The sequence below is a fragment of the Cyphellophora europaea genome (genome assembly GCF_000365145.1).
Source record: "Cyphellophora europaea CBS 101466 unplaced genomic scaffold supercont1.12, whole genome shotgun sequence".
NCBI lineage: Eukaryota > Fungi > Ascomycota > Eurotiomycetes > Chaetothyriales > Cyphellophoraceae > Cyphellophora > Cyphellophora europaea.
In genome coordinates, this window is record NW_008481800.1 from 75,499 (window position 1) to 96,713 (window position 21,215).

General features: G+C 55.2%; 11 protein-coding genes across 11 annotated transcripts; 6 read left to right on the top strand and 5 right to left on the bottom strand.

The window, feature by feature from the left end:
* Positions 1-243: 243 nt before the first annotated feature.
* Positions 244-546, top strand: HMPREF1541_10161 (H/ACA ribonucleoprotein complex subunit 3; the record flags this gene model as incomplete). The annotated part of the gene is made up of 3 exons (XM_008714832.1): positions 244-371; positions 428-477; positions 527-546. The coding sequence occupies 3 exons, from the start codon at positions 244-246 to the stop codon at positions 544-546; spliced, it is 198 nt and encodes a 65-aa protein (XP_008713054.1).
* Positions 547-678: 132 nt separating this feature from the next.
* On the bottom strand, positions 679-1,896 carry HMPREF1541_10162 (uncharacterized protein; the record flags this gene model as incomplete). Its single annotated transcript, XM_008714833.1, has 1 exon — positions 679-1,896. The coding sequence occupies one exon, from the start codon at positions 1,894-1,896 to the stop codon at positions 679-681; it is 1,218 nt and encodes a 405-aa protein (XP_008713055.1).
* A 1,377-nt stretch (positions 1,897-3,273) lies between these two features.
* Positions 3,274-4,919, top strand: HMPREF1541_10163 (uncharacterized protein; the record flags this gene model as incomplete). Its single annotated transcript, XM_008714834.1, has 4 exons — positions 3,274-3,443; positions 3,496-3,521; positions 3,570-3,670; positions 3,726-4,919. 4 exons carry the CDS (start codon positions 3,274-3,276, stop codon positions 4,917-4,919), a joined length of 1,491 nt encoding a protein of 496 aa, XP_008713056.1.
* A 243-nt stretch (positions 4,920-5,162) lies between these two features.
* Positions 5,163-6,974, bottom strand: HMPREF1541_10164 (uncharacterized protein; the record flags this gene model as incomplete). Its single annotated transcript, XM_008714835.1, has 4 exons — positions 5,163-5,624; positions 5,689-6,041; positions 6,097-6,397; positions 6,456-6,974. The coding sequence occupies 4 exons, from the start codon at positions 6,972-6,974 to the stop codon at positions 5,163-5,165; spliced, it is 1,635 nt and encodes a 544-aa protein (XP_008713057.1).
* A 638-nt stretch (positions 6,975-7,612) lies between these two features.
* Positions 7,613-8,899, bottom strand: HMPREF1541_10165 (uncharacterized protein; the record flags this gene model as incomplete). The annotated part of the gene is made up of 1 exon (XM_008714836.1): positions 7,613-8,899. One exon carries the CDS (start codon positions 8,897-8,899, stop codon positions 7,613-7,615), a length of 1,287 nt encoding a protein of 428 aa, XP_008713058.1.
* Positions 8,900-9,325: 426 nt separating this feature from the next.
* On the top strand, positions 9,326-10,159 carry HMPREF1541_10166 (uncharacterized protein; the record flags this gene model as incomplete). Its single annotated transcript, XM_008714837.1, has 1 exon — positions 9,326-10,159. One exon carries the CDS (start codon positions 9,326-9,328, stop codon positions 10,157-10,159), a length of 834 nt encoding a protein of 277 aa, XP_008713059.1.
* Positions 10,160-10,242: 83 nt separating this feature from the next.
* HMPREF1541_10167 (uncharacterized protein) lies at positions 10,243-10,938 on the bottom strand (the record flags this gene model as incomplete). The annotated part of the gene is made up of 1 exon (XM_008714838.1): positions 10,243-10,938. The coding sequence occupies one exon, from the start codon at positions 10,936-10,938 to the stop codon at positions 10,243-10,245; it is 696 nt and encodes a 231-aa protein (XP_008713060.1).
* Positions 10,939-11,950: 1,012 nt separating this feature from the next.
* On the top strand, positions 11,951-13,513 carry HMPREF1541_10168 (uncharacterized protein; the record flags this gene model as incomplete). The annotated part of the gene is made up of 1 exon (XM_008714839.1): positions 11,951-13,513. One exon carries the CDS (start codon positions 11,951-11,953, stop codon positions 13,511-13,513), a length of 1,563 nt encoding a protein of 520 aa, XP_008713061.1.
* A 367-nt stretch (positions 13,514-13,880) lies between these two features.
* On the bottom strand, positions 13,881-15,469 carry HMPREF1541_10169 (uncharacterized protein; the record flags this gene model as incomplete). The annotated part of the gene is made up of 2 exons (XM_008714840.1): positions 13,881-15,164; positions 15,218-15,469. The coding sequence occupies 2 exons, from the start codon at positions 15,467-15,469 to the stop codon at positions 13,881-13,883; spliced, it is 1,536 nt and encodes a 511-aa protein (XP_008713062.1).
* Positions 15,470-17,366: 1,897 nt separating this feature from the next.
* On the top strand, positions 17,367-19,097 carry HMPREF1541_10170 (uncharacterized protein; the record flags this gene model as incomplete). Its single annotated transcript, XM_008714841.1, has 5 exons — positions 17,367-17,477; positions 17,524-17,571; positions 17,622-18,228; positions 18,278-18,797; positions 18,845-19,097. 5 exons carry the CDS (start codon positions 17,367-17,369, stop codon positions 19,095-19,097), a joined length of 1,539 nt encoding a protein of 512 aa, XP_008713063.1.
* An 823-nt stretch (positions 19,098-19,920) lies between these two features.
* Positions 19,921-21,101, top strand: HMPREF1541_10171 (uncharacterized protein; the record flags this gene model as incomplete). Its single annotated transcript, XM_008714842.1, has 2 exons — positions 19,921-19,981; positions 20,032-21,101. 2 exons carry the CDS (start codon positions 19,921-19,923, stop codon positions 21,099-21,101), a joined length of 1,131 nt encoding a protein of 376 aa, XP_008713064.1.
* Positions 21,102-21,215: the final 114 nt, after the last annotated feature.

Consider the following 21,215-nt stretch of genomic DNA (forward strand, 5'->3'; position numbering starts at 1 on the left):
TACTACCAGGTATCGATGGCACCAGGGTGGTTGGTCTCATACCTAAGTGACCGGCCCGACAAGGCTGACCGCAAGGCTTGCGCCAAGACTGCGGATCTGCGCCGGACCAATTTTTTGAGAGGGAGAGATGAAGTTCTCCAGGCAGCGAAAGCACATTGCACGTCTGTAGCACTTCCTTGTACATCGCTTGACTGCACCACAACCACTCAGTAGCTCAAGCTTAATCGTGTTCCACCGGCCAACATGCATCTCATGTACACCGAAGACCCCGCGACAGGTCGACGAACCTACACTCTGCGCAAAGTGCTTGATGGCACTGTCACCAAAAGCGCGCACCCCGCAAGATTCTCTCCGGACGACAAGTACTCAAGGTATGTCCGGAAAGAGCAGAGAATGTGCAGCAGCAGCAGACTGAAATACAATGCAGACATCGCGTTACTCTGAAGAAGAGATATGGACTTCTCTTGACACAGCAAGGTTTGTGGCTCACGGATTATGGGATACACAAGGCTGATATTGTTCACAGAAGAGAAGAAAAAAGAGTAGCACTGATCGCATACCACAAACATGATGCTTGACATGGAGTTTGGTGTAAGGGGTCCAACATTTATAGGCAGGCCACGGCAGGAAAGCAGACAGCTCTGCTAATATCAGACGAACGTTATTCTACCAAGACAGCTACCGCTTTCGCGAGTTCACATTTCTTCCCGCGCCGACCTTCGTCCTGCCGCCCGTCTTGCCTCGATCTCCAGTCAGGATGCTTGGTAGCATGTCTTCGTCCATCAGGTCCTTCTCTTTGCGCCGCTTATCACTGGACATTGCACGGATATATTCCTTCTGATCTTCTGCCAGAATCAAGTCATTGCCCCAGCCACTCTTACCGCCACCTGCCTGCGGGCCCTTCCACTTCTGGTTCGCTGTGCCAGCAGTTGGCTTGGGTATCGAGTAGACGTTGCCTCGGTTGTTCCACTGCATGTTCGCCTTTAAATGTAACTTTACCTCGCCCTTGTCATTGGTTGTGCAGCTGACCCTAGTGAGCGTGGGCTTGCCGCACCTGGCGCAGAATTGCTTAGACATATCCTTGGTGGTAGCAAAGCACGCGTGGCACCGGAGGATAAACTGCTTGATCTGGGAAATTCGCTTGCAAGTCTTGGTCGATAGTAGATTCAGATTGATTTGGAGAAGAACGTTCTGCATGGCGAAGTCGCCAGTCATGGTGGCAACCTGGAGTGTCTTTTCTGATGGCTTCGAATTGGCAGTACCTTCGTCCTTGGCTTTGTGCTTTTTAATGTTGGATGGAGTGATCCAGCCTTCGTCAGAATCTGCAGAGTCTCCATCATCGAGCACTTCTTCGACCTCAGGTCCCGGATCTGGTTCGGTGGATATTGTATCTTCCACATGCGCATCTTCGGCAGTCGAAGGTCGTTCTGACATTGTCAACTGTTCCAGCTGTGCCTCGACAGGCTGCGCTTCTGGCGCGATATCCACCTTCTTCTCGGGCGGACTGCCATTCAGCCGCTTTTGACCTGGGGCATTTCGTAACCGCCAATCACCACCATTTCTCTCGCATTCCAGTTCGTAAGCCACAGCGAGAATTTCGTAGTCGGTTTGACTTAGAACGGCACCATCACCAGTCTTGCGCGCAAAGTCCTTCACAAAACGAACACTTGCGGGGTTCGGAGTACGCACATTCAAAAATGGTAGATACAATGTGTCAACTCTTGTCTTTGCTTCTTCATGTCTGATTTCGGCGAGGACCGACGGTGTTGTGACGAGTTCACTGCTGTTAGCCCGTAGTGTGGAGATACCGGGCGTGTTCAGTAGGAGCGGCGAAGAATCCAGAACTATGGTATGGATCGGCTTCGTCGCTGCAGCCGATGGAGTTGGAGCTGCCATAGTTGAGAAGCGGGAAAATGGCGACACTGTGTCGGTACTCTGGATGTGGTAGAGTCAGTGCAAGGGCCGGTTATCACAACAGCCTCCCTGTCGAAATTGCTTTTGGTGGTGCCGTAGATGCTGTGGGGACCGACGTCAAAAAATTGGTAGACTGCCGGTATCGATAAGGAAGGTGTGGCTGTGCGTTGTGGCTGACCCTCCTGTGTGGCACGCTTATTTTCTCGCTGGCATGTCCATGTTAGTTTGTATTGGTTGGAGTGTAACGTCAATAGTGACATAACCAATATATCGACAGTGGTGAGCGAAATGCTCCGCTCACCGCATCCACTTACCAGGCTATTGTTGTATGTACAAGCTAAGGCAACGGTTCTGTAGATTCACATGGCCGCAAGGAACTATGTAAACACATAAATGGCAGGAGATATAAGTGAGACCCACGGCTTTGAACAAACGTCAGGCAAAGAGTCGCAGCTTCAAGTACCGGGCTCGAGATCTGTGATCCTGCGCAGGACAAAGTACCTATTCTATATCACCTCGCCATACTTGTGCTACTCTTGCGGCAGAAGTCGCTGGTAGGGAAAGAGGTATTCCAGAGCAGGACTAGCGTGTACCTACTTAGCACGGATCTCACCTCCTATCTGAGACCTTTCGGATCCGTGAAGAACCTCGAACCAAGACCCTTGATCAAAACAAGGACATATACCCCACAATTCAAGAACGTGGGGGACGGGGAGGTCTTGGCCAGCGCAAAGTAAGTGTATTGCCCAGCTCCAGTCCGACGACTCCAACTTTATGCAGCACTCCATTTAACCCCTTACACGACGAAGTAAGAAGAAGGTCACATCTCTCACCGTGCTACTCGGCACTTTTCCAAGGCCTTTGCATTCTTGTTCTCCGAAACAAGGATCTTGCGACAACAGGCACAACTGCCGGAGTGCTCCTCGGCTATGCTGACCTCCGCCACGGTTGATGCAGCGAACAAGCACCCGCGATTATACACCGCAAGGATACTTTTGCAGGTTCTATGACATCTGTGACGCTGGCTGACCGTCTATCATGCCATCAGAGAGGCTCAGCAGTCTGAGCCCAGATCGGCGCCACGTATTCCTGCCTCGTGGCTCAAGGCATGGCGTGCATCATTACCTCTTGGCTTCTCACCACGGATCCGGATCCGTGAGATTACCCCGACCCAGATGGTCCAAAATGTTGGGGATTTCGATGCGCCGAGCACGACCGCTCCAGGGCCCAAGGCTCTTATGCCTCGGGTGAGCATTCGTCGAGGGACCGCGTCTCCTATATAACATGAAACACTGCTGCCGATGCTGAGGGGAAGTCCAGAGCTATTCGCCAACAGAAATCGATTGAATCTCTGACGACATGGCTGCCCTCAATGCCGAGCCCGAGAAAGCGGACTTTCCAGACTTGTCCGGCAACAACTCCAACGATGAGGTGGAAAATGCTGGTACCCGGGTCATCGTCGACAAGATGACCGAGCGTAAGCTCATGACCAAGATTGACAAACGCATTATACCAATGGTGATGTGGATGTCCGTCAATACTTACCGTAATCTCACATGAACACGACTAACAAACAAACAGATACTTGATGAATTTTATGGATAGAGGTGGGCACTTCCCTCTCGTTCGCTTGCTACGAAACTGAAGAGATCTAGTCAGCATCGGCAACGCCCGTCTGTATGGCATGGAGGATGACCTCGGCCTTACTGGTGACCAATTTCAGCTCGCCGTGTCAATTCTGTTTGTCACTTACTGCGTGAGCCACTCACCTCTGTGCATGACGCGAGCACTAACACTGCCTTCTCATACAGTTGTTTGAGACACCCTCCAACATGATCATCAAGAGACTCCAGCCTGCATACTACATCGCCGGTCTCTGTGTAGCTTGGGGTCTTGTGGCAACATTCTCTGCCTTTGTTCAGAATCTGGGAGGGCTCATTGCCTGCCGCCTTCTGCTGGGCTTCTTTGAAGCCGGCTTCTTCCCAGGTATCATCCTCTATCTAACCACGTTCTACAACAAGGGCAATATCGCGCTCCGAATAAGCTACTTCTTCGCCACATCCGCCGTATCGGGCGCCGCGGGAGGCCTGGTCGCTTATGGCATCGGCAACATGGACGGAACTGCAGGCTGGAGAGCATGGAGATATATCCTACTTTTTAACGGAATTCCGACCGTCCTTACTGGACTCTTGATCCCGTTCGTCTTGCCAAACAGTCCACAGACAGCCAAGTTCCTCACCGACGACGACCGCCGCAACATGGTACTCCTTCGCGAAGCCGAAACCGGGCAAACCAAATCGGCGCAGGAGCTCCACTGGCCCGATGTAAAGGCCGGCATGCTTGACTGGAAGACCTATGCCTATGGCCTCACTCAATTCTGTAACAACGCCATGCTTTATGGGTTCAGCGCCTTTCTTCCTACGATCATCCGTGGGATCGGCGACTGGAGCGTTGCCGAGGTCCAGCTCCTGACCATCCCAGTCTATGGGATCGGAGCTATCACCTACCTCATTTGCTCGCGTATCAGCGACATCACCCAAATCCGCGGCCCGTTCGCCGCCGGCGGCCAACTGGTCGCAACGGTCGGCTACGCCATGCTGATCGCGAACCACAGCCCAGGCCTCAGTTTCACGGGTTGCATGTTCGTCGGTATGGGATGCTACGTCGCCAACGGCACGCCCGTCGCGTGGCTCTCAACCAACAACCCGCGCTACGGCAAGCGCGCGTACGCCAGCGGTGTGCAGCTGTCAATGGGAAACTCGGCTGGTGTGGCGGCGCCCTTTTTGTTCACCAATGCTATGGCGCCTGAATACCGTCCTGGGTACGGGGCGACTATCGGTCTGTTGGGCTTCGCCATGAGCACCATGACGACCCTACACCTATATTATAGAACGGTAAATGCGCGAAGGGAGCGGGGCGAGGAGGACTGGAAATTCGAGGGTAAGACAGAAGAAGAGGTGGCTGAGCTGGGTGACCTCAGCCCCAGGTTCCGGTATACGCTCTGAAAGGAAAGTGAGGTTTGCTGTAGAGGTGTAGAGCCTTACAAATCGGTTGCACTGACCGCGAGCAACGAATGGTCAACGATGCAGCGCAAGAAGTTGCCGTTGTGCGCAAGAGCGGCGTCGGCCGAGTTAGTGACAGTTCTCGCAACGCTACATGTATCAACGGACCAACAGTTTATCGCTTACGAGCTACCGCCTCTCCCCGCCATGCGATCACTCTTCACAAAACCTGCCGACCATCAGAACCTAGAAATTCCTCCACACCCTCTGCACCACCGTCCCCCTCCTCCCCACGCCCGCCCCTTCTGGCCTGGGCAAAACCTCCCCCTCCCCCTCCCCCTTGGCAGCATCCACATCCGCCCTCCTCCCCGCATCCAAATCAATCTCACTTGCGCGCCACAGCCTCGTCTTGAACACGAATTTATACCCCAAATAAGTGACCGGAAACAGCGGCAGCAGGATATACGCATCGACAAACGTGCCGGCGTCAAAGGGGCTCAGCGTGGTCCAGCCTTGCACGAAGGCGAGAAAGATGTTGGCGGCGAGGCCAAAGTAGGCCAGCCACGGGTACCAGAGGGATTTGAAGGGGAGATCGGACACGGAGCGGCCCTGGTGGGCCCAAGCGCGGCGGAAGCGGATGTGGATCAGGCTGATAGAGGCCCAGACGAGGAAGGTGGAGACGCCGGAGAGATTGACGATGTAGGAATACTATAGACGGACGGATCAGTCAAGTCTGGATGTCTGTTGGGGGAAATTAGTAGAAGCGACTTACCGCTTTACTTGCGCCGGTTGAGACGTTCATCATGGAGAGGGCGCCGAAGAGGTTCGTGAGCAGGATGGCAAAGACGGGCACGCCGCGCGGGTCGGTGTAGCCGAGGAAGCGTGGGGCTTTGCCGTCCTGCGCCATGAAAAGTACGGTGCGGCTGCCGATGTAGATGGACGAGTTGACGGCCGAGAGGCAAGTGATGAAGATGAAGCTGTTGATCAGGTGCACGCCGCCTTGCCAGCCGGCGTTCTGGATCGCGATCGTCATCGGCGAGCGCAGCGAGCGGGAGGCGCCGTTGATGAGGCCATCGGCGTTGGCGGGGCAGGTTAGGCCGAAGAAGATGGCGGAGCCCATGTAGACTTGGAGGGGGTTAGTATTCGATCTGAAGCATATTTGTGTTCGGCGAGGACTCACTGAAGATGATGCGCCAGAAGACTTGTCGGATGGCTAGTGGCACCGCAACACGAGGGTTCTTCGTCTCGGTGGCTGCTACTGCTACCGACTCGACTCCGGCGTAGAAGGTGCTGCAGAAGACGAAGACGGAGGCGACGCCGCGGAAACCGTTGCCGTTGAACGCGCCTGGATCGTGCCAGTAGCGGTCGCCGATGGCATCTCCGTTGACTCCTCCAGCGACATAGACGATTGAGAAGATGAAGTAGGCACCAAGGCCGAGCAGTTTGATCAGGGCCAGCCAGAATTCAGCTTCACCGAACGACTAAACAAAGTGTGAGCTCACAAGAAACATAAAAGTGCCGGGAGCATTGATCACATACCTCAACTCCTAACATCTGAAAGCCCAAAAAGGCGAACCAGAAGATGAGGAAATACCCCCATTGCGGAACGGTATCGCTCCAGTAGACCAACACAGCAGTGATAACGTTGTACTCATTCGCCAAGACGGCCGCCCAAATGATAAAGTAATTCCACCCTACCGCCACACCAAAAGCCTTGTCGACAAAGCGGTCAGCTAGGGCGGTGAAGGCACCCCCGGACGGGTACAGTGTGGTCAGCTCGCCCAGCGACTGCATGATGGAGAAGGCGATGATGCCGATGACGCCGAAGCCGATGATGAGGCTGGCAGGCCCGCCGTTATTGAGGGCGCCGCCGGAGCCGATGAGCAGGCCCGGCCCGATAATGCCGGCGAGCGCCAGCATGGATAGATGGCGCGTCTTGAGGCCGCGCTTGACGCCGGATTCGGGGTCGATGCGTGCATGGTCGGTGGCGTGGGCGGGTGTGCTGTCGTAGCCGACGGGCGACTCCGAGGACGGGGAAGCGGTCTTGAAGTCGGCCATGATGGGCGGCAGCGGCGAGGGCAGGTGTGGAGGGGAAAGAGCTCAAGCCTCTAGGAGGAGGAAAATGTACTCATATCATGTTGATCAACTGAAGCCATGCTTCTGCATGCATGATTGGCTTCCCCATGGGAAAGATAAGGGTTGGCCGCTGATGGCGCCATCGAAGCGAAAATGGAGAAATCGGTCATGCTGTGGCTCCATCTCTTAGATGCTCGTGTCGATACGCGATGAGGCTGGTCGAACTTGCTCTCTGAGAGGTGACAGATGTCGCCGAAATGCTTGTACTTCTGGATAGACAAGTCTTTGGACAGGTCTTTGCGGTGATTGCGGTCAACTTGAACGAAGAGACACGCAGCCAATCACTTTATATTAATTCGGCTCCACTATGGACGCCTTCCATGCCCATCATTGGTTGAAATGCGGACTGTTCAGAGACAGTCCAGTACTGCTGTTCCCTCAGAACTGCTCTACTACTCCGCAATGAAGGGCATCAACTTTGGATGCATACTAAACATGTGCAACTTAACAAATCCCCAAACACCTGGCTAATACTGCATCCCGGACACCAGTCGCTATGAAAATCAACCTTGCTCATGATAATGCGGCGGACAGGCCCAGCAGCCCTTGTCACTGTCTTCTCAATCGTCCTTGCTCTGGTACGGTTCCACCCGCTTCTGGCCGACTTCATCCCAGTTGGTGCTAAGCGACGTACCGCCACTCTCATAATAGCTCTTCATCATCGCACGCCGGGTATCTTCATCTGATCCTGCGTACAGCTTCTTGAAGAAGCCATCGACTGCATCTCCACCTTCATCGCTGTCATAGCCTGGGTCGTCTTCACCTTCGGACGCTGAGCCATCCTCATCCGCCTTCGATTTCTGGTCCTTCTTCGGCTTGGCGGTCAGATCAGCAGCCAACTTGTCCCAGTTCTTCGCGCCAGTCTTGGAGGAAGTTGGATACACTGGACCCGACTCTTTCTTGGGGACCGACTGTTGAATGGAATTCACGCCAGCGCCACTGGACCCGTTGGATGTGGTGAGAGGCTCTTTGCCTTCCAGAGTGCCCCATTTCTGATTTGGTGTACTTTTTGTAAGGATGATCTCGATCTTGGTCTTGAAGACGTTTACTTTGGACTGCGAGACGTCTACACGTGCATAGAAAGGGTCCACGGAGAAGGAATACTCAGAGTCTGGGTTGCCAGGGTTGGGGAAAGAGATGTAGAGAGACCCCTCTTGGATGTCAGCGTTGAACTTTTCCTTGTCCACACCCTTGGCGAAGAGAGTTACTGTGACAGTGGTGCCAGTCTGGAACCAATCCTGGCGGATAACCACGGGAGCCGATGTTGTATTGTGGGTTGTGCTCGAGGCTACAGCAGCTTGCTTGTCCGCTTGAGGCTCATCAGGCACTAACTCATCACTCTCCGCGGCACTGAGGTTGAAGGAGCCATCGGCGTTGATTTGCTTCTTGAGTCTCGATTTGGCTTGATCCGCAGTGGGTAGGGTAACTTCGGGAACTTCTTTGACCTCGATCTCGACCTTTTCGGATTCAGGAAGAGTCTTCAACTTCTGCTCGACTTTGGCCGTCCACATCTTGAACATCTGCGCATTGTCCCACTTGGAGCTATAGGTCAACAGCTTTTGCGCCGCCGCGTACTGGCCATGGTTGTAGAAAGCGACGACTCTTCTCAGCTGACCCTCTTGCATCTTCTGTCTCGAGCCACGTTGACGGGCAAAGAGAATTGCGTATTCCGCATCCTTGAGTGCCAGGTCGTAGCGTCCGGGCGAGAGGCGCGCAAAAGCCTTGGAGCGGTGGATGTAGTAGTCTGGAGAGGTGGGGTGTTCGATGAGAGCCTTGGTGAAGGAAATGAGCGCCCCGGAGGCGTCGCCTTTGTCTAGCAGCGCGAGACCGGTCTTGCAGTTGTCCATACTGGTGTAAATAGTGGTATTACAAGAGGATGATTGAATAGAAGGAAGAAGCACATGTTGCCCGTGTTTAGGAACTTTCTGGAGAGACAAACGCGACTCCCCCGCAGCTGTAGGCTTGGCACAAGAGCATTGTCTTCAGCCTTGTGCCCCCCCATCTCACAGCCTTGCTCCGTGATCATCAAAGTCATGATGTGATCAAGAACACCAGCTGTAGTTCATGACCTGTGCGAAAATGAACCATCAGGATGGTTTGACTAATCTATATTGACCTAGCACTCTGCTTGCATCCTCGTGAAGCAGCCCGTTCGTCTCGTGCCAATGCGCCGCCTTCCGTTTCGCTTGTCCTATACTCGCCCGCCAGCTTTCGCCCGCTCCATCTCGTTGGCTTCTTTCATAGGTGCTGCAACCCAGCCACCCAGCTCAAACATGGCTAGTCCTGGCCACCATAAGTATCCCCCACGCCAGTATACACCCGCAAATCCGACTGGGCCATTCCCGTATTCATCACACGATATGACGCCCATGGACCCGTCATTAGACACGAACTTCTATTCCACGCCTCGCTTTGTCACGCATATCGATGACAACGCCATAGTCAATCTCAAGCAGTACTACGACGTATTCTTGCCGCAGTCATCCTCATCGGAGCATCCCTCAAGCTCATCGAAGCCAGTCAGTATCTTAGACATATGCTCATCCTGGGTTTCACATTATCCGCCCCGGATAGCAGCCCCGGCATCAAAGACCGACGGCGATGTGATTGTCGTTGGCACCGGCATGAACGATGCTGAATTGGCTGCAAATCCCGTGCTGAACCCTACGGCATCAGGCAAGGCTCGGGATGGAGAGACCAGACGACGAAGGTGGTGGCTACAGGACCTGAACGCCCACCCAAAGCTCAACGTCCCACGGGATCTTGCGAATGAACTCTCGGACACCGACAAGGGCACGGCAGGCCATCTGGACGCCACAACATGTGTCGTCAGCATCGACTATCTCACTTCCCCTGTAGGGATCTTGTCGTCGGTCCGGACGCTCACCAAGCCTGCAGGGACGATCCACCTCGTCATATCGAACCGCTGCTTTCCGACCAAGGCTGTGGGCCGGTGGCTCAAAGTCGACGAACCGGCACGGCTGGAAATGGTGGGTGACTACCTCTGGTGGAGTGGATGGCGAAGCATCGAGATAGTCGAAGTCGTGGCACCAGGCAGCTGGTTGAAAGATCCGCTTTGGGTCGTTAGAGGCACGAATCCTGGTTAGACGGATTGAACAAGGCCATGGACTGGTGGTCTGTGCTATTGTAAAAGGTATCCAGCATGCTGTACAAACATTTCTGACACGCATCACTGTTTCAGATGCTCCTCATAAAACTTGAGGCTCCCGCCCTTGACGCCACTCAAGTCCCCGACGTCGGCTCTGCCGGCTTCTCGGAAGCCTAGCTTCTCGTAAAAAGCGTCGCCAGCGTCGCTGGCAATGACGCAGAGTGGGATCGGCGGGTTCTCTGTCTTGCAGAGATCTATAGCTGTCTGTATAATCTCTCGGCCAAAGCCGGCCTTCTGACTATCAGGATGAATACAGAGCAATTCGATTAGCCAGCACTCTGCTCGCGGCCCGGAGAAGTGGTGCTTGATGTCGTCCCAGTTCTTGTCAAATATAGCCATCGCCTCGTGGTCTGCTGATCGATCGGACCAAACAAAACTCTCGAGATAGTCTTGGGCAACATAGATCTGCCGCAGGAGTCTGTGGCTGAGACTCTCGCTGGCAACTTTGTCATCACCGCCTTGACCAATCCGCGCCATCATGACGCAGCCTTTGACAATACCATCCGGACTGACACGAACATAGCATTGCACTGCTGGGCTAAGAAGATGGTTTCGAAGATCTTTGTTCCAATGTCGCAGCCAGTCATGGGGATATTCTCTGCGCTTCGGATGCATAAATCGGCCAAAGACATCGTCGTCAATGAAGCCCGCTGCGAACACGTCGGCCATCTGAGGTATATCCGCCAACGTGCCTGACCTGACCTGGTTGGCGGCCATTTTGGGAATTGATCGTCAGGTACTGGTTACACAAACTTGTCGACAGGCACCAAGTACGAACAGCTCAAGCAATCGACTAGGGGCTAACAATTTGAGGCCGCCCTTTCTCGGCTAAAGGTCACCCGTTCCCGCGATCGGAGGATTAAACGTAGTCAATCGATGCAACTCAAAGCTTGACGACTCTACCGTACAGGCTTTTCGTCAATGAGTAACTGCTGGCGGCCATGTTCTTGGAGTGGTGTGATGGTCGAGATTGGGCCCTTCTGCCATGTGCGGCTACCTGTCTCGAATGCCGCGTACCCCAGGCACGTGGCGTTGGTCACCTTGACAAGATACCTTCCTTTTTGAGGATTCGACCGTGTTCGATACTTCAGGACAATGGAGGTCCAGAAAAACTCTCGCAAGGACCCGCAGGGATCGGAAACAGTGAGCTCCCCGTGGCGCTAGCAGACTTTGGCGGCGGCGCGGATCACTGCCTAGGACGCCTAGAGACTTTAGGTGCCTCCACTCTTACAGCAACGCTAGACAGGGCACTATGCTGGGGTGATGGCAGGGTTATCTTCTCCTCCCGAACGGCATGTTGCTTCAGTCCATGGTACTCACCCAATCAACTGCCGCTCACTACCGACACAATGTTCCTAAGCGAGGCGATCTAGACATGAACCCTCTGCAACGTGTTCGGTGAGTCCTCCCCCGTCTGCAATCCCTCGACGCACTGTCCAGCGCCACTCAGCACAGAGCCAATCCCACTTCAACCACCCTCCCATCGGCTGTTGACTTTTGGCCATTTCTGAGGTCCTCTTCACCTCGTGCATGAATTGTTGAGTCGTGCTGTGCTTCTACCACGCGCCTGCTGCACGATAAGCCTCCTTGTCAAAAAGCCTGTCGTTTCTGTTTTGCTCTTCACCGGAGATTTGCTTGCTGCAAGCCATCTCCTCCTCACCCTCACCTCCCCTTTGTTTCTACCGGGTCTCAGGACACAGCGCAAAGTCTCAAGTGTGAACGGCACAAAATGGCGGAAGCACACAAGCAGGAGAACACGGTCTCCAACAAGGATGTCGAATCCTCTGATAACAGCTCTGGCGAGCTGGCTTACGAGTCTATCTTTGGCTCAGATGCACCTCCACGTGTGCTGAGCGTGCTGGATATCATCTCCGCCGGCTTCAACATCTGCAATTCGTGGTGTGGTCTTGCGGCCACTCTGTTCCTGGGCTTCCTCGCTGGCGGTCCCGTCACCATCATCTATGGCCTCGTCGTTGCGACCTTCGTCATTGGCTGCTGCTGTCTGTCCATGGCGGAGCTGTCAGCCAAGTACCCAACGGCCGGTGGCCAGTACCACTGGACATACATCGTTGCCCCCAAATCAGTCAATCGCGGTGCCAGCTATGCCGCTGGGCTGATCAACATCTTTGCCTGGCAGGCCATTGCGGCCTCGATCTGCGTCATCATCCCTCAGCTCGTGCTGGGTATGGCTGTCTACTGGAACCCAACATTCACCCCGCAAAACTACCAGTCCTTCCTGATATATCAGGCAACGAACCTCCTCGTCCTGGGCTACAACATCGGCGTCCTCCGCTGGGCTCCATGGACGCACACCGTCGGCTTGGTCTACTCCCTCCTCCTAGGTTTCTCCATCTTCGTCGCCTGCCTAGCCAAGGCATCACCAAAGGCGCCCAATGACACGGTCTGGACGCTCTTCGTCAACGAGGGCACCGGCTGGCCATCCGGAGTCGTCTTCCTCACCGGCATGGTGAACCCCAACTTTGCCTACGTCGGCATCGATGGCGCCGTCCACCTAGCCGAAGACGCTTTGAACGCCGCCACCGCCGTCCCCTGGGCTCTGATCGCCGCCGTCACCATCGGCTTCGTAACCTGCTTCCCCTTCGTAGTAGCCATGTTCTACTGCATCTCGGACCCCAGCGCGATCCTCTCATCCCCCGTCCCCATCTTCGGCATCTTCGAGCAGGCCCTCCGCTCCGGCAGCGGCGCCACCGCGCTGACCACCCTGCTCATCATGACGGGCATCTTCGCGCTCAACGCCACGCAGCAGACGTCCTCGCGCCTCAGCTGGTCCTTTGCGCGGGACGGCGGCCTCATCTTCAGCAAGCAGATCGGGCACGTGCACCCCAAGCTGGGTGTGCCGGTGTGGGCGCTGCTCTTCAACGCCGTCGTCGTCTTCATCATGGGCTGCATCTACCTGGGCAGCCAGGTGGCCTTCAACGCCATCGTCGGCACCTGCCTGATCCTCATGCACATGTCCATCGCCATCCCCATCCTGTTCCTGATGCTGTCGGGCCGCGCCGAGCGCTTCCTGCCCAGGAAGGGCCACTGGAACATGGGCGCTCTGGGCTGGCTGCCGAATCTGTTCACCGTGGCGTGGAGTCTGATCACCTTGATCTTCTACTGCTTTCCGACCACGAATCCGACGACGAGTGGCATGATGAACTACGCGAGTGCGGTGCTGGGTGTCTTCTTCCTCTGCGGGCTGGCCAATTGGCTGGTCTATGCCCGGACGCGCTACCACGGACCAAAGATCGACATGGCTAAGCTGGAGTTGTTGACTGCTCGTTCCTGAGATGTGGATGATCGAATTGTCCGTCGCAGCGTTGGAAGAGCGTATTGTGGCGTTGTGAAACCCCCCCGACGGAAATGAAACATGAGCGTACAGTATAGTCACGGCATATTCGCAGCAAGGCAGGCTTTCTCACTAAGCTCAATTCAAGCAGAGCCGTCGTTAGGAACAAAATCAATTCGTAGTATCTACCACATTCATCTCTTACTCCACGCTCGTATATAAACCCATTTTCTGTATACCATTTCTCGCATCCAGTATCCATGTATGTTCACATCTTACAGCACACCCCTGAACCTTTACAGTCCTGATCGATACAGACACTGGCCGCTATACAGCAACAGCGACAGTGACAGCGACACTTGGCGACTCACCATCTCCTCCCATACTCCTGCCCACCCCTAACATCAAAGCTGCCCTCATTCCTGATCTCCACCTCTCTCGTCACCCTGATGCCCCCACCATCACTCTGTTCCCTCGCATGCCTGCCATCCGCCTCCCCTCTCCCCCTCCTCGGACTGCCCCCTGCCCCCGCCGCCGCCGCACGCATCCCCGCAAAATCAAAGCCCCTCGTATCCCTCACAAAATCCTCACTGTGCTCACTACTCTTACTCGTCAACGCGCGCTCGCTTTCCGCCACGGACGGGTTACGCTTCAACTCCGACGTCGCGCCTGAACTGGCGTTCACGTCCAGGTATCTCCCATCGGCGATGTTTCCCTGCGTACCGCCGCCCCCACCCAGCGCCTCGCCCCGGATGCCTCCTGTCGTGGGTGTGCCGCGCCCAAGGTACATCTCCTGCGCCTTGGCGTGAACGCTGACCTCGTGGCCGCCAGCACCCTTGCCACTGCTCGTGAAGCTGCTGAGCACATAGCTCTCGCCACCGCTGCCGCCGGTGCCGCCGCCGCGAGTCCCAGACTTGCTCTTGGTGCCGTGGTTGCCGGACCCAGAGCTCGCGCCGCCGTACGTGGCGCCCGTGTGGCCCGTCATGCTCATGTCCATGAAGCCACTCTCGAGGCTTTCGAGGAAGGGTTTGAGGCAGGGGATGCAGGCGGTGATGATGCTGAGGCACTGTATCACCTGAGCCCAGGTTTGCGGAGTGACGACCTCCCAGCTGCGGTCGGCGGTGGGGGCGACGTAGGGTGGGAAGCTGCTCATGCGCAGCGCCACGCACAGCGGCACGACCAGCCGGCTGGCGAAGACGGCGATGACCGTGATGCGCTTGCGGATCGGGATCTGGACGGACCAGATGACGTAGGCGGGGAGGATGGTTACGAGGAGGTCGGTGGCGATGTCTGTGCCCGCGAAGGCGTAGTATAGGCCGCCGGTGGAGAGTGCGCATTGCTGGTTGTAGTCCCAGGGTGACGGCGTTGGGCACTGGAAGGCGAAGAGGAAGAGGAAGACGGCCGCCCACAGGGCGATGCCGCCTAGGAGGGCGTAGCAGATGCGGCGGACGGACCTCGCGGGCGAGAGGCGCACGATGAGAAAGATGAGTGAGGCTTTGGCGCAGGCCAAGGTGAGGATCAGGAACAAGTTGGCTGTGTAGTAGGCTTTCGCATAGGTTTCGAAGAGGGAGGGCGATAGATCGTCTTGTCGGCGGCCAAGGCCGTTGGTGGCAGCATTGTAGATTACGCCAGTCTGGACAATGCCAAAGACCTGTAATAGGGCCATCAGTAGGTGTAGGTTAGGTCGAATGGTGGAGGCATTACCATTGCGAGCCCGCAGAGGACATCATCTATGCCTGCAGTAAGGACTGGTATAGTTCTCGTAAGAAGACGAGTCAGAACGCTGATGGTGAAGAAGCACATCATGATCCAGGCCACGATGACCACGTAGGCCCCATGGTTGTCGTCGGTGATGGCGCCATGCGCCGGCTTTAGGTGGTATATTGGCGGCAGCGTCTTTGAGTAGGCAATGGGATCGGTATAGGCCAGCTCTGGTATCTCTGGAGGGCCCGACATCGTGGTTAGTGGCCGTCAACGGATACAGACTTCTGTCCAGACAGTGAAGTGCACCCGAAGAGAATGCAGCGGTGGTGTTTTGCGACCTGCGAACTTTTTGCCGCAGTGATCGACAATCTTTTCACGGTCGCGAGAGCTTGTGAGAGGGGATCGTATCGCTTGACATCGCTTTGAGGACCCTACAGACGATCCAACGGAGCCAGAGGACTCCGGAACATCGAGTCGGACGTGGTGGGTCTATCGAGTTGCCGTACCTTGAATTGGCGAGCGTACCCGCACGAATACTGCGGCGAGTCTGCGATCCTCTAGTCAGGGGACGAGATTTGATACCAATGTGACTTGACAAGAGGGGTCGTCCTTAATCCACTTTCTGAACAAAGTGCGTTCAGAGAGTGTTTGGAGTTCCGGATACAACGCTGCACGAGGGTTCCAACAGGTGGGCCTCCAGCGCAGGGGATGAACTCCAGTAGCGTGATCAAGGGCGGACAATGCAGATGGCCATTGGAACCCACCTGGCGATGTACGTAAACCGAGTCTCCTTGGGCCTCGAGCAAACGATACGTGGCGCCCCGGCTAGGAGAATGCCTGCGGACGTAGTCTCGGATGAGGCTGCAGACACTGCTTTTTAGCCTAGAAGTGCAAGCGAGGTGAGCTCAGGGGCATCTCTGACCTCTGAGTTTCTCTGCTAGAGATAGGCGCTAGCATTGGCTGAAGATGCCGTAGTCCCGGATCATGATTGCTAGTACCGCCGATGGCATCTGGGTCGTGCTAATAGTACAAATGGGCCGATTCACAGAACCGAGTTCTGAATTGTTGATCGTAGAGCTGTTGATGCCGTGAACCATTCGCAGACTGCGACCTGCAACTCGCTACATTCGGGGCAGCAATATCGGCTTCAGCGCCGCGCCGTGCCTCTTGGTGATTGAGTAGGCCTTCGATTGGCCGCCGTGTACTGTGTGCGCAGAGAAACCCCGGCACTAGAGAGATGATTGCAGAGTTGAACGGCTAATATCACCCACTAGCTCTGTTGCCTTTCGCTCGTGCACGATCAGGCTTCCCCTAGCGTCGTCGCAATGCTGTGTCGAAAGCTTCGTGGACCATACTGGTAGGAGGAGGTGGCGTGTCGATCTCGGTTACCCTGGTTAGGCATCTCGGCGCTCGTGTTGCCGGCCCCATCGGCTAGACTCGAGACGCGACGGGAGTGCTGGCCCCCGTGCGACGGCGTCTCGTTAAGCATGACTTAGCGTGCCTAAGAATCCACGGGATTGATCTGGTACCCATGGATCTACGAACGCAGGTGTTGGCAGTCTCCGCCTGGTCGTGACCTTATGTATGTCGTGATCTTTTGATACACAGGTCCGTTTCTGGACAGCCCAGAATCTTGGTTCGGGCACAAACTTGGACGGCAGCTGTCAAACACATGTGTGCTTCCGCAGTTGGTTGTTCCTCTCGAGCACATCCTTGCCCATGCCCGTGCCGTGTCTGGAACTCAATTCCTGGCCTGTGGAGAAGCCTAAAACCAACCCCTAGACAGCAACTCAAATGCATTGTGGCTGTTTGTTCCCAAAGCGTAATTTCGCTTTCAGATGCTCGAGCAAATCATCTGGACGCCACGACCTGCACGATCTGGAAGAAGTGTCTGCCGCATGTGTAAGGGTTTCATCGCATCCCGGCTCATGAGTGCCGCAGTGCCTGGCTAAAGTGGCACAAGGGTCTGTTCGCTTGCAGCGAAAGTACCACTTCCGAGGCGCAACCTGTATTGCAACCTCCTGTCGCTAGACTCGACCTAAGATCTTCTGTCGGCATTTGGTTGCAGACTGGTCGAAGGCAGCTGTCGCTGCTTGTATAGAACCTTTCCTGCTCGACATTGCCGTGGTCAAAGAGCCAGTAGCCCACCATGACACTCGCCGACCGGTCCTTCGATCAGGCTTACCACTCGAACCATTCCGCCAACAGAAACAATGACAATGCGGCACTGCATAGATTGGGGAAGCGGCCTCAACTCAAGGTTTGCAAGATCTTGGACGTTGTGCAACATGGACTGACAGATGAAGCGCAACTTTGGGTATATGTCCATGGTCGGGTTCTCCACCACTCTGATGGTAAGTGGCACAAGCGATGTGTACGCTTCGTGGCGATCTGACCTCTGCAGGCGACGTGGGAACCGCTCGGTGCGTTGATACAAGCCGGCCTTGTCAACGGAGGACCTGTCTCGCTCGTGTATGGCTTCATCCTATGCTTCCTCGGCACTTTGGCAACGGCTGCATCTTTGGGAGAGCTTGCCAGCATGGCGCCCACGAGCGGTGGACAATATCACTGGGTATACCTGCTTGCGCCTCCAAGCGCCAACATCTGGCTCAGCTACCTCACAGGCTGGGTGTCAGTACTGGCTTGGGTGGCAGCAACGGCGACGCCTGCCTTTCTGGGAGCGACACTGCTGCAGGGCCTGTTTGTGCTCAACGACCCGGATGGATATGTGTACCTCCGCTGGCACGGCACACTCCTCTTCTTTGCGATCTTACTGCTGTCGGTTGCCGTCAATATTTGGTTGATCAAATTCCTGCCGTACTTGGAGACCATTATTCTGGTACTCCACGTCGGCATGTTCTTCGCCATCATTGTGCCTCTCGTCTACCTGGCACCGCAGCATTCGGCCGAGTTTGTCTTTACGGATTTCGAAAGTTTGTTCGGATGGGATAATCGAGGCGTGGCCTGGTGTATAGGCCTGCTCACCTGTGCCTTCCCTTTCACTGGATACGGTCAGTATCGTCATTTCCGAAGCTACTTGGCGCGGCTAACGGGAATCAGATGGCGCAGCACACATGAGCGAGGAGATCGAGGAGGCCGAGATTGTCGTGCCGCAAGCACTCATCACCAGCGTCGCCCTCAACGGTCTCCTTGGCTTTGCCTTCCTGATTGCGCTGCTCTTTAGCTGTGGAAACCTGGAAACGACCCTTCAGACCCCGACCGGCTATGCGTTGATCCAGATCTTCTATGCTGCGACCAACTCGACCAAAGCCACGAATGCAATGACTTGCGGCATCGTAGCTTCCGCGGTCGCAGCAGTTCTTGCCCTCCTTGCATCAGCCAGCCGGACCACCTGGGCGTTTGCTCGTGACCACGGGCTTCCGTTCAGCGGCTGGCTCGCAAAGGTCAACTCAACACGAGCTGTTCCGATCAATGCCATCGCTACAACGACGCTGTGCTGCATGCTCCTTGGCTTGATCAACATCGGCAGCACTGCGGCTTTCTATGCCATCGTTGGTGTAACGACGGTTGCGCTGTATTTCACCTACATCATGCCTGTCGTCATGATCACGATCAAAAAGTGAGTTTTCTCGCGAATGCCCACTGACCACAACTGACCTCGCACAGAGTACGCGGCGAGCATATTGCTTATGGGCCCTGGAGGCTAGGCAAATGGGGACTGCCCATCAATCTGTTCTCCATTGTCTACTCGATCTTCATCTCGATCTTCCTGTTCTTTCCAACAGCACTGCCTGTAACGGCGTTGAACTTCAACTGGACAGTGGTAGTCTTCTTCGGCGTCATTCTCATCTCCATGGGCTACTGGGTCGTGTTCGGGCGTCGGCAATTCCATGGGCCGGTGAAAGAAATGGTTGATTGAGTGGTTGCAACAGAAGTGTTTGTAACATTTATATGTAAACGAATCATGAGATATAGGGTCGGATCGGTAAGTTTTGTGTAGAACACTCTAGACGTTGATAGCGTTGGTGTTGATATTCCTAAGCAAGTCAGGGTATCGCTTCCATAAGTTTTCGAGAACACCTGCTTCGGCCGGCCACATATTCTGAGGCTGAAGCCCCAAGCAAATGGGGCTCTTCGCTAATCCTATTCAGAGGGTCCCTAAGGTCAGTTGCGCGAAAGACATGGTTATGTCTATTGAACATGCATGAGGAAGTTGTGACCCAGACACAAGGGTGGTCTTGTCCGAGATACAGCATAGCTCTCACAAGAGAAGCAGTGAACAAATAGACGACGATACCAGCTCTACTTGGACAAGGTAAAGCGCCAGTTTGACAGCTCTTTACCCCTGAGGGCTTGTGGGTGTCTGAGGCGGACATTAGTCTCCTAGACACTGAAGTGACCGTAGAGCTTTCAATGTAAGGCCAGGCAAGAATAGAGATTCGGGAGCTTGTGATCAGGATGCGATGACAATCTAACACAACAAGAGCACTGTACAATATAGGTACAGGGAAGGCGTCTCAAAGTACGAGTCATGCTTGACGCGTAAATGCTCTACATGCGACTCGTGTCTCATCTTTCTCCGCATTACGGCTACCTCGGTACCAGCATGGCTGCGATGTTCACAACCGCGGGCGTGGACTTACACGGCCTAGGTCTTTTCACAGGATGTGAGATACCTATACTCCCAGCGTTCCTGGCTGGACAAACTGCACAATCGCCAACAACGAGATCGAGCTGTAGCTATGACGGCTTCCCCACCACTTAGCAGCCTGAAAGTCGTCGAGCTCGGGGGTCTTGCGCCAGGTCAGTACAGCATCACCAATACTAGCCTCTTGACTGACAATGACCACCAGGGCCCTTCTGTGGGCTCCTTCTCTCATCCTACGGAGCCTCCGTGCTACGCATCGACCGACCCGGTGCCCCCTCGTCCGATCTCCTCACCCAGAACAAGTCATGCATATCTCTAGACTTGAAGTCCCCGTCCTCCCTCGCCGTATTGCATTCACTTCTGTCCACCGCCGATGTTCTGATTGATCCATTCCGCCCGGGTGTGCTTGAGAAGCTCGGTCTAGACCCCAAGAAGCTCATGCAACAAAATGAGAAGCTCATCACCGTTCGCTTGACTGGATTCAGGAGGGATGGCAAGTACAAAGACATGGCGGGCCATGACATCAATTACCTGGCAGTGTCTGGTATTTTGTCGCTGTTGGGCAAGCGAGGCGAGCCGCCTCTCCACCCCGGCAACATATTGGCCGACTTTGCGGGTGGAGGCATGGTGGCGTTCGTTGGAGTGCTCCTAGCCCTGCTACACAGAGGGCTTAGCGGCAAGGGACAGGTGGTGGAGGCCAATATGGTAGATGGCGTGAGCTACCTAGGGACGTTCCCTCGCATGCTGACCAAGATGCCCATGTGGAGTGCGCCCAAGGGGGAGAACCAGCTCGACGGCGGAGCCCCATACTACGGGTGCTATGAGTGCAAAGATCCGGGCAAATACATGAGTGTCGGGGCATTGGAGCCGCAATTCTTCGCTGCGTTCCTCAAGGGCATGTCTTTGAGCGTTGAAGATATCTGCCCGAACGGGATAGACCGATTGGACAAGCGCAGTTGGCCCTACCAGCGCGAAGTCTACACAAGGAGGTTCAAGGAGAAGACCCGAAAGGAGTGGGAGACGATCTTTGATGGCACCGATGCCTGTGTGGCGCCGGTGCTGGAACTCGGCGAGATGGAAAGTGCACAGTACGAGCTGAGGCCTGCTGTTGGTTTGACGGCCAGTCCGGGCCAGGGAAGTGTATATTCGGGACAGCCGATGCAGCCCGGTCAAGGAGCAGATGAGACCCTGAAGAAGTGGTTGGGCTGGTCCAAAGGTAAAAGTTACCAGGTGAAGAACGGGGTATGGGCCAAGCAGGAGGCAAGTAAGCTGTAGCGCTTTTTACAACTTGTCATTACTCATTACTATGCGGCTATATCTTCTATTATATGGAACTTGCTGAACCGTCATGCCCCGAACACACGCCTTCAGTCTTCAACACACACCCGT